General features: G+C 40.2%; 1 protein-coding gene across 3 annotated transcripts in view; it reads left to right on the forward strand.

The window, feature by feature from the left end:
• Nucleotides 1-10,118, forward strand: part of abcc9 (ATP-binding cassette, sub-family C (CFTR/MRP), member 9) — a 204,227-nt gene extending 194,109 nt beyond the window's left edge. For 2 of the 3 annotated variants that reach the window (XM_041202434.1, XM_041202436.1), the window contains 3 exons: nucleotides 929-1,062; nucleotides 1,640-1,702; nucleotides 9,964-10,118. In XM_041202434.1, the coding sequence (XP_041058368.1) occupies nucleotides 929-1,062; nucleotides 1,640-1,702; nucleotides 9,964-10,101 (335 nt within the window). In that variant the 3' untranslated portion in view covers nucleotides 10,102-10,118. Of the gene's footprint in view, nucleotides 1-928; nucleotides 1,063-1,639; nucleotides 1,703-2,918; nucleotides 3,796-9,963 lie in introns of those variants that run through there. The other variant, XM_041202435.1, reaches the window with a different exon arrangement.
• Nucleotides 10,119-12,046: the final 1,928 nt, after the last annotated feature.

Here is a 12,046-nt window from a genome sequence, read left to right on the forward strand (position 1 = left end):
CTTATGTGCGAATCTTAAACAGTTTTGGGGTGAAATTGGCCTCTGCCAGTAATGTGAAATTGTGCTCACATAGAACCAGCAATCTATTGCACCATGTCTGATTTTCCATATCATTGAGTAGGCCCATTACACCATTCCTTACTTTGACATTTTAAACTCCTGGATGAATATTAAATGAAAAATAAATGTTATATTTGTTGATCCAGTTTATGTGAGAAAATAAGATTCCATTTGGCAATAATAAGAAAGGACAGTGAAAGCAGATTCAATTCTGACATTAGCAAGAGAATGGGGCTATGGGGTAAGAGCAGAGGAGTGGAATCAATTAAGTAGCTCTATCAAAGAGCTGACATAGGCACAATGGGCTGATTGGCCCACTTCTGTGCTGTATCGTTCTTTGTATCTATGATTCTATATTATTCAGTGAGGACAATAACGCATTGACTTGTCCCTGAATACAAAAACAAGCAACTTTATCTACTGCATAGACTTGAACACAAAATCTAGGCAGACACTTCAGTGAAGTACTGAGTGAGTGCTGCGCTGCCAGAGGTTGTGCCTTCCAGATGACTTATTAAATGAGGTCCCATCTGCCTGTTTAAATGAACATAGAAGATCCCATTGCCACAACAATGGAATTCTCTCGTGTCCTGGCCAACATTTATACAACTGTGCATTTATCTTATTCTATGGTTGCCCAATGCATTTGCTCACATGCCAATGAGCACACTTCAAAAGTAAATCATTTTGGACACCTGGAGGACACAGAGTCTGCTGTGTAAGCACAAGCTCTTTCTTACCCTGAGAAACCCTTCAAAACACAGTAAATTACTGACACTGTCCATCATTGGAATACTAACAACCAATGAGAGGCCAACAGTTGACATAGTTTGAATATGTAAATGCAGCCTCTTTGTTCTTTTTGAAGATGCCATGGTAACCGAAGGTGGAGAGAACTTCAGCGTGGGACAGAGACAACTCTTCAGTTTAGCCAGAGCCTTTGTACGGAAGAGCAGCATTCTGATCATGGACGAGGCTACAGCTTCCATAGACATGGCCACTGTAAGTTAGGATAGGCCAGCATTTTACTATCACATAACACAAGACAAAACTTCTGTGTGAAGTCTCAAACGTCTACAAATTATTTTCTTTTGCTTTCCACATATTTAAAGAAGAAAAATGTAGGAGAATGCAATTGTTTAAAGTATTCCACTTTTCTTAGATTTGTCTTTCCTTTTAAATGTCTTATTGCATGTATCAACTATTGGGAACATTCCTGTGCAACCTGCAAACAAAGGGCGCGCAGCTCCAAATCAGTACAAGAACTGCCCTGTACCAGGAAACCATACCAAGGTTGGATAGCTTGCATTGTGGAAGCCAGCCAACAGCAAGGTTTACTGGGGTCTGCTGGCTCCGATGTGTTTTGAAGATGCTTATCATTCTTTTTGCAATGGGCCTATTCCAGAGCACTCCCTGGAATTGCAATCACAGGAAAAACCTAATGGTGATCAAGACCCTACTCAAGTGTCACCAGAAAACTGATGTTTCTTAAAAAAAATCTTAGGTGCAATTTTGTCGTTAAGCTGGGGCAGTTCTAAACTAATTCTTTGAAACTTTTACCTCTGCTCTTCTTTTCTAGGAGAGCATTTTGCAGAAAGTAGTAATGACTGCCTTTGCCAACTGTACCGTGGTGACAATCGCAGTAAGTACAAGAGAAGATGTTGAGTATTTGTGCTATTATAGTCTATATTCAATCTTCATTTGTGTTTTTTCTCATTTATGAAGGATTGACTGTTGCTATGTTTTGAATAGTTATGGATGCTTGAAGCTTACAGTTTTATTTATTAGCATTAGATTACTTTGGTTTGTCTTTTTCATTTTTTGAATTATTTTATTTAAAGATGATCTATATCGAAACGAAGACAGCACCTTTAAGTAACAATTAAGGAGCCAGGTTATCACAGCACTTTTTTAAAATCTCGCTCCACCCTCCAGGGTATAAAAATGATGCTGAGTATAAACTGTGAAATGTCTGCCTCATATTGTATTACTGTATTTTCTTACTATAATTGCACAAATAAAGATTAAATCAAGGGGAATGTTCCACAAGAAGCATCAGTGACATCAGACTTAGCAAGAAAGGTGTCATCTCAGCACATCAGGCTAAAAAGTATAATTTTCATCTTTAGCTTCGCCCACAGATAGGGCATATCAGGAATTCCTGTCCTTTCAAACTGAAGAATTCACAGTCTGCACTTCAAGCACAAGGAGCTCTTCATGTGCAGTGATACTGATGCAAAGTACCCTAACCCTGGCTGTTAAAATAAGGCAGAATCAGAGAAAACACAATGGGGGTAGATTTTGACTGTGTACAAGAGTATAAAATGGGTGACAGTGAGTCGGCAGCCCATTTTACACCGCTCCCGTTGGCTTTAAAGGAAATAAAATTCAGGAGAGATTTAAAACAGGCTGCCAATCCACTATCACCCTTTTACACTATCTCACAAAGCCAAGATCTACTCTAGTCAGAGGAAGAAAACACAAAAAATTCAAAAATGTAATTAAATAAATGACTTGAGTAAACATTGTCAGCCAATATCATGGGATCAACAGAATAGAGGCAGACTTTTTAAAGCCCAGAATGAATCAGAAAACTGCACTCTCTCAGTGTGGTAGCCAATTAAGTAGCAAGTTGGATTAGCTCAATTGTCATAGCTGTGAAGGAGTAATCACCTGAAGCAGATAGTTTCCTGTGATTTTTTTGTTACTGATTTTTCATTTGTGTTTATTTCTGCTTTAAGTATCTACATGTTTTGACAATCTTACTTTTATAATTCTATTCACATGATTGCTCACATCCCTCTCCTTCACTATCTCCACCATTCACTTTTTGTTTTCTCTGCTGTTTCTCCCTCCAGCATCCTGAGACTTCGGTTCTGGATACAGACCTAGTGTTAGTCTTTTGCGAGGGTATTTTAGTGGAGTATGGTGCTTCCTCAAAATTGCTCTCCCAGGAGGAGAGCACCTTTGTCTCTCTGGTGAAGTCCAGCAGGTAGAGGAGTCCAGTGCACTCTTTTGGCTCTTGGGTTGGATACTGGCATCGGCCATGGCAATTTTGAGCTTCTTTAATTGTTTTTCTGCTGGAATCTTCACGTAAACACGCAAGCTAACTGCGTCTTGAGTACCAAAGTTGATGTGCTGCTGTTGTGTAGCTTTTGTACTTTGAGGTCTGAGCAGCTTTTTGTAGTTCAAGATCTTGGTTAATACCTTATTTACAAAAAATGTGCTTTGACTTTCATTTGCTCAGCAAAACCTAACCTGATCATGAAGAAGCGAGCTGTTAACCCCTAAACTTGAAGAGTCTTCAAATATTATTTTAGCCATTTACTGCCATTGAAAAGAAGTGTCTGCATTTGATATTTGACAATTGAGCTATTGTTAAACATAATAAATCAGCTTCCATTTTTATCAAAAATCCATGTTGCAAGTAAATAGTAGCTTGTCACAGGCACAAACAGTGCTGATTGGAATTTTTTTGATTCCTCAGTTAACCTGCTCTTAACTTCATAAGATTGACAGCTCTTCAATTGATTGTTATCTTCCATCTGTGCTTGCTGATTGTAAAATGTAATTTATGTAAGCGAAAACCATTTAACTAATTAAATTGCTTTCACACTAATTTGATGCATTCACATGGCAGAGCCCACATTCACAAGGGTTTTATCCCCCGGAACATACAGGGGAGTATTTTCCTCTGGGTGCTAAGTGTAATGAGAAAATAGATGTCAATAAACAAAATAAGTAATAAATGAAAATGAACTAAAATTTTGTTTCTCACACTACCCTATCAACTTAGGAAGTATTGTCAAAGACCGAGAACATTTTTACAAGAGTTTAGTTTTAAATGACATCATGTAACTCCCATGTAGAGGAAATGAAAATTGAGTTCTGAACTCCATTTAGAATGACGATTCACTATTTCAAGAAGACCTTACAATTACAAAAATCATCTTCTGCAGATTCAGATAGCCCTGAGCCAGCCCCACTCCTGCTAGCAGCTCTAACTTAATATGATTTCTGTTAGCAAACCCAATCAGAACCAGTTTTGATACCCAGCCTTGATATGACTCACCTCTCACTGACATCCCAAATGCTTGAATGAACTTGCAGCTGAAAATCAGCCATGTTTAAAATGGAGAAGATGGACCTACATGGCTAATGATGCTATGATTGCTAGTTTTGTTCAATGCTATATAAAGAAAATAATTAAAATATCATACACCAATGAATGAACTTACAACGGGCAATTAAGGTCCAACCATGCATATCTAAAAATGAGGTGTCAACCTGGTGAAGCTACAACACAGGACTAATTGCATGCCAAACAGCATAAGCAGCAAGTAATAGACAGAGATAAACGAACCCACAACCAATGAATCAGATCTAAGCTCTACAGTCCTGTCACAACATGAATGGTGTTGGACAATTAAACAACTCATTGCAGGAGGAGGCTCCAAAATATCCCCATCTTCAATGATGGAGGAGCCCAGGACACCAGTGCAAAAGACAAGGCTGAAGCATTTGCTACAATTTTCAGCCAGCAGTGTTGAGTGGATGATCCATCTCAGCCTCCTCTGAGGGTCCCCAGCAACAGAGATGCCAGTCTTCAGCCAATTTGATTCACTCCATGTGATATCAAGAAACAGCTGAAGTCACTGGATACTGCAAAGGCTGTGGGTCCTGACAATATTCTGGCAATAGTACTGAAGACTTGTGCTCCAGAATTTGCCACACCCCTAGCCAAGCTGTTCCAGTACAACTACAACACTGGCATCTATCCAGCTATGTGGAAAATTGCCTAGGTATGTCCTATACACAAAAAGCAGGACAAACTCATCCTGGCCAATTATCACCCCATCTGTCTACTCTCAATCATCAGTAAATTATTGGAAGGGGATATCAACAGTGCTATCAAGTGGCACTTGCTTAGCAATAGCCTGCTCACTGATGCCCAGTTTGGGTTCCACCAGGGTGACCTCTGACCTCATTACAGCCTTAGTTTAAACATGGACAAAAAAGCTGAACTCCCGAGGTGAGGTAAGAGTGGCTGCCCTTGACATTAAGGCAGCATTTGATTGAATCTGGCATCAAGGAGCCGTAGCAAACCTGGAGTCATTGGGAATTGGGCGAAATCTCCACTGGCTGGAGTCATACCTAGCACAAAGGAAGATGGTTGTGGTTGTTGGAGGTCAGTCATCTCAGCTCCAGGGCATCACTGCAGGTGTTCCTCAGGGTAGTGTCCTCAGCCCAACCATCTTCACCTGCTTCATCAATGCCCTTCCTTTCATCATTAGGTCAGAAATGGGGATGTTCGCTAATGATTGCACAATGTTCAACACCATTCGCAACTCCTCAGATGCTGAAGCAGTCCATGTCAAAATGCGGCAAGACCTGGACAATATCCAGGCTTGGGCTGACAAGTGGCAAGTAACATTTGCACCACGCAAGTACCAGGCAATGACCATCTCCAACAAGAGAAAATCCAACCATCGCCCCTTGATGTTCAATGGCATTACCATCACTGAATCCCCACTATCAACATCCTGGGGGTTACCATTGACCAGAAACTGAACTGGACTAGCCATATAAACACTGTGGCTACAAGAGCAGGTCAGAGGCTAGGAATCGTGTGACGTGTAACTCACCTCCTGGCTCCCCAAAGCCTGTCCACCATCTACAAGGCACAAGTCAGGAGTGTGATGGAATACTCCCCACTTGCCTGGATGACTGCAGCTCCCACAACACTCAAGAAGCTTGGCACCGTCCAGGACAAAGCAGCCCACTTGATTGGTACCACATCCACAAATATTCACTCCCTCCACCACCGACACACAGTAGCAGCAGTGTGTACCATCTACAAGATGCACTGCAGGAATTCACCAAGGCTCCCTAGACAGCAGCTTCCAAACCCACGACCACTACCATCTAAAAGGACAAGGGCAGCAGATAGATGGGAACACCACCACCTGGAAGTTCCCTTCCAAGTCACTCACCATCCTGACCTGGAAATCTGTCGCTGCTCCTTCACCATCACTGGGTCAAAATCCTGGAACTCCCTTTCTAATAGCACTGAGTGTACCTACACCACATGGACTGCAGCGGTTCAAAGAGGCAGCTCATTACCACCTTCTCAAGGGCAATTAGAGATGGGCAATAAATGCTGGCCCAGCCAGCGAAGCCCACATCCTGTGAATGAATAAAAAATAAACAAACTATTGGAAACAATCTCTACAACTTGGTCTATAATATGGACTTTGTAACTGCTTTCTTGGCCCATTTCAATTAAGGTCTGAATGCTTGTTGAGTGAAGTATTGACCAGTTAATGCAGTTCCGTGCCAATTTAGATGCATGAAAAGTGTAAAATGACAGCATTACAGACAAACTTTGGGAACGGTCACCCTAGTGGTTTTGGTAACTAGACTTGTGACAGGGATAATAATTGCATCATGGCAAGCTGTGAAACTGAATTCAATAAATATGGCCATTTGTGGTTTGGAAGCAGAAACTAAATGCAAAGGCTGCTGGATGGTTGTTAAAAATACAACTGCTTCACTAAGGGAAGGGAAAAGGACTCTACCTGATTTACCCACACATGGTCCCAGTCACATGCTATGTGTCTGATTCTTAATACCCCCAGGGGTCCACAATAAATGCTGCCTTCGACAAAACTGGCTAAAGTAATATGAGGAGCACTCACCATTCCAACTGGCAGTCATTAAACATGGCCTGTGGTAAATTAAATTTTCTTTAAGCAAAAGAGGCAAATATGAGTTATCAAGGCTAAAGGACCCCGTTTGCTAGTTGAGGGTAAGTGTGGCCCGCAGCTAAACATACATGTTGGAAATCACAGATGCTTCCTTTAATACTAAAGGTCTGAAAATGGATGCAGAGTCCCTGCAATTTCCTGGCAAACTGGTTCCGCCTGGTCATTCAAACAAGGAATATAAAGCGTCGTCACTTAGCATTTTATCATTTCTTCTTACGTTTGTGTATATGGGCCAAGATATTACAGCACTAACCTGGTGTGAAACTAACAAACATAAAATGCAGAGTCATTACACAAAAGAGGTCAATTTTCCCAATGCTGCTCCTGGCTCCGAGCCTCACCCCACGGGAGTGCTTATCAGCAAATTGCAGGTGCACTTCCCTTAAATTTTCCACTCACAATGCATAGGGAACATGCCCATGGTTCCCCCAATGTGTGCTCCCACTGAGTAAGGTTCCTCGCCAGAAGAGCACATTGAGAAAGTCGGCCCTCGCATTGGCATAAGGTAGATTTTTCTGTGTGACTTGGAAGCGTTTCAGGCACATTAACTTCAGCTGCTCTATTTATAAGTGCTAGTGTGGGCTTGCTGCACTTTTTAAGTTTAATTTTTTTTAAATCTGTGATTGTTGTGAACTCTCGACACCTGAGCTGTTTTTTCCCCTTTAGCTCACAGCCTCAATTTGGTTGAACAAGCCAGGCATTTGCCACAATCTTGTTTTAAGTGTTCCAATGCATTTAAGCCCTGGGTAAGTAGGGTTGAAGTACAAATCAGCAATGCTTGGCCTAAATAGCCAAGTGGTTATGGTATTGGGTTTGTAACCCCCAGATCAAGTGTTCAAATATCACAATGGCAAACTATGGAACAATGTGACTTCATCTGAAACAGATGGAAACAGGTTTGTACTCGAAAGAGTATCAAGAGTTCAAATCTCACAATGGCAAACAATGCAACTTCATCTGAAAAAACAGATGGAAACATGTTTGTACTCAAAAGAGTTACACATATGCTTGGCCTAAATAGCCAAGTGGTCATAGTACTGGGCTTGTAACCCCAAGATCAAGAGTTCAAATCTCACAATGGCAAACAATGTAACTTCATCTGAAAAAACAGATGGAAACATGAGCTTGGCCTAAGTAGCCAAGTGGTTATGGTACTGGGTTTGTAACCCCAAGATCAAGAGTTCAAATCTCCCAATGGCAAACTATGAAACAATGTAACTTCATCTGAAACAGATGGAAACAGGTTTACTCAAAAAGAGTATCAAGAGTTCAAATCTCACAATGGCAAACTATGAAACAATGTAACTTCATCTGAAACAGATGGAAACAGGTTTACTCAAAAGAGTATCAAGAGTTCAAATCTCACAATGGCAAACTATGAAACAATGTAACTTCATCTGAAACAGATGGAAATGTGTTGCTTGGCCTAAATAGCCAAGTGGTTATGGTACTGGGTTTGTAACCCCAAGATCAAGAGTTCAAATCTCACAATGGCAAACTATGAAACAATGTAACTTCATCTGAAACAGATGGAAACAGGTTTACTCAAAAGAGTATCAAGAGTTCAAATCTCACAATGGCAAACTATGAAACAATGTAACTTCATCTGAAACAGATGGAAATGGGTTTGTACTCAAAAGAGTTACAGTTGAGGCCTATATATATATATATATATATATATATATAAAAAAATCAAGAGTTCAAATCTCACAATGGCAAACTATGAAACAATGTAACTTCATCTGAAACAGATGGAAACAGGTTTGTACTCAAAAGAGTTACCCACTTGCTACTACTCCCACTTCATGCCTGCCTGAAAATCAACAGGCCCCCACCCAACATACTTTCAAAACACCAGAAAAGCTTGGCCTAAATAGCCAAGTGGTTATGGTACTGGGTTTGTAACCCCAAGATCAAGAGTTCAAATCTCACAATGGCAAACTATGAAACAATGTTAATTCATCTGAATAGGAACAGATGGAAACGTGTTTGTACTCGAAAGAGTTACACACAAAATATTTAGCTTGGCCTAAATGGCCAAGTGGTTATGGTACTGGGTTTGTAACCCCAGGATCAAGAGTTCAAATCTCACAATGGCAAACTATGAAACAATGTAACTTCATCTGGAACAGATGGAAACGGGTTTGTACTCGAAAGAGTTACAAATCAGCAATAATGTACTTGAATTGCAGAACTGGCCTAATGGGTTGAATGACCCAATCCTATTCCTAGATGTTCCATTTTCAAAATGAGTAAAGGACTTAAAACTGGTGATCCACAAAGGGCACTGTAAATAATGGTCTGCAATATGGGGTAGTAATGATGGCAAAACTGTCAGTGTTCAGTGTCATTATGACTGTGAAACTGACAGCAACTTCTGAAGTCTGCATATGCACCATTAAACATGGAAATCCAAAAGTTGCTGTCAGTGATTCTATGCTTCACTATTGGGCACACTGCTGAAGTACCCGCAGACTGCAATGAAGTAGAAATCACTGAACTGATGAAAACTTGCCCCTTTATACTATTGGCCTTGCTGTAAAAATGCCTTGAAAAAGATACACCTTGTTTGATGAGGTGTAACTGAGTTTTTAGTAGTGTACTAACTTCGTAGTTATTGATAAACAGCCTCACTGGCCCTAAAAAACTAATTTCATATTTGTGGAATGTAAAATTTCTCTAATATGATTCAAAAAATTCACTTTTAAAGTAATATTTTTTTAAAATGGTTATATTTCAACATCCTCCTTAATCCCATGAATATATCCTGTTTATTTATTTCACTCTTTATAACATTTTAATTAAAAATGAAAAATTCAGTGTATTTTACTTGTTTTGCTGTTTGTAAAAATACTTCAATCTGATTGGCTGCTTACCATGCTTCATGACATCATTGCTGCTGGACGACTGTAGACCTCCTTTGCTTGGCATCAGATTCAAACTGATGTTGGGAAAGTGGAAGTCCACACCACAGAGATTACTAAATCTTTACGGGCAGCTTTCTTCTAGGTCAGCAGCAAATGTGGTCACTTTGCCACTGACTGTAAGGTCTGGACCATTATGGTTGAATTTTGATGAGTTCACTAGACTTGGGCTACATCCTAAACTGCTCTTTGTCTTCTTTATCTCCCTGCAGCACCGCGTACACACCATTCTAACTGCAGACCTGGTTATCGTGATGAAACGGGGGAACATTCTCGAATATGATAAACCTGAAAGCCTCCTGGCCCATGAGGGTGGCATCTTTGCATCTTTTGTTAAGGCTGATATGTAAACATTCCTGAGGTCTCACTTTATGAGTTGATATTTTTCTCTCCCTCTGCAACTACAGTTTTTTTATATTAACTTTACAACCATCTTCTTTAAAACAGAACACGTTTTTATACACTGTCTCTAAGAACAGCAAAGTCACTGCTGTCTTGCTTTAGCTCAGTGACCTATTTCCCATCACATGTCATACCTTGCCTGATGGAAGAGTCCTTTAACCCTTGAGCCTACACACACAAGCATTAACCTTTAAACAAGTGACCTTTCACATTCTTAATGGACAACAGGAGTCAAAGCAATATTGCAGGGAAATAACCACTGTTCTTGAATTAATTATTCAAACTTTTCAGAAATACATATGTTTTGAAATGCAGTAATGATTAGAAAATATTTCAGCACGATATCAGAATGGCTTTTATATTTGAACTGTAACAACATAACTGAGGACAGAAACAAAAATACCTGGAAAAACTCAGCAGGTCTGACAGCATCTGCAGAGAGGGATATAGTTGACATTTTGAGTCCATATGACCCATCATCAGAACTAAAAAATATAGAAATGAGATGAAATATAAACTGGTAGAGGGGGGTGGGACAGGAGGAGCTCGATAGGGGGCCAGTGATAGGTGGAGGCCAAGAAGAGACTAAGAGACCTCCACGTACCCCCCTCTACCAGTTTATATTTCATCTCATTTCTATATTTTTTAGTTCTGATGAAGGGTCATACGGACTCGAAACGTTAAATGTATCCCTCTCCGCAGATGTTGTCAGTCCTGCTGAGTTTTTCCAGGTATTTTTGTTTTTGTTCTAGATTTCCAGCATCCGCAGTATTTTGCTTTTATCTTAACATAACTGAGGTGTTGGTGTGAGTTTGAATTTGTGCCTCGATAACTATTGTGGATCACATTATTTCAAACACTCATTTATTCAGTTAAAAATATAAAGTTACTGAAATTTTGGAAAGGCTTACACATTGCAGATACATATTAGAAGGGGAAATTCTCTAAGTTTAAATAGGTTTAGAAATCAAAAATACCAGATTCAATCTGGACAGTAGCTGCAGCATGGAACCAGACTCAATCCTGATTAAAAAAATATATTAAACGCAAGTCCATGACAATAATCTTAGGCAGCCACATTCTATCCTTGTCTTATGATATATAAAAGTGACGATCAAGAGTGGGAAAGGAAGAAATGTTACTCCAGATACAAACCCTTCATCATCCACTTCTCAGTATTTGGAAACGACCACATTCAAATAGCCAAAGTGGCCATTCCACTTTAATGTAATGGGATTGTGCATCAATATCTCTTTAAATTGGCATAGCTGTGCATTGTTAGAAAGAGTATCAGGGTTTTATTAATCATATAAAATAATAAGCTATGTTGCAGTATTTCAGGAGCTGCAGCAACTCCACAAGTCTGCTGCTTTATCAGAACCCTCTCCCCCACCCAACGCACACACACACACACACACACACACACACTCAAAAGAGAGAGAACAAATGAATCACCTGATGAATCATCATACAATGAATCAGACATCTCACATACAGCAACATGAGTCTCCCATCACTTGTTTCCCTCAAAAAGGAAAAAATAGACTATCTAAGGGTTAAAAAAAAGAGGAACTCTGAAATTTTATTAAATCAAGACACACGTGGGCCTGAATTTTTGGGTTGGCAAGTGGGGGTGGTGGGGCCCGCCCACCGATGGGTAAAATGACTTGCGGTGATGTCAGGCCTGTGTTCCGACATCACCACACGTCATTCAGATTTTCAGTTGAGCGGGCGCGCGCCCGCTGAACTCTCAAAAGCCTGTTAAGGCCATTTAAATATCAATTATAACACTTGCTGGAGCTGCCTGTCCAACCTTAAGGTTGATGGCCAGGCGAATAGTGCAGGCGGCCTTCACATTTATCATGGAGCCTCATCCACAGGCGGGATGAGATT

The sequence above is a fragment of the Carcharodon carcharias genome, chromosome 13 (genome assembly GCF_017639515.1).
Source record: "Carcharodon carcharias isolate sCarCar2 chromosome 13, sCarCar2.pri, whole genome shotgun sequence".
Lineage (NCBI taxonomy): Eukaryota > Metazoa > Chordata > Chondrichthyes > Lamniformes > Lamnidae > Carcharodon > Carcharodon carcharias.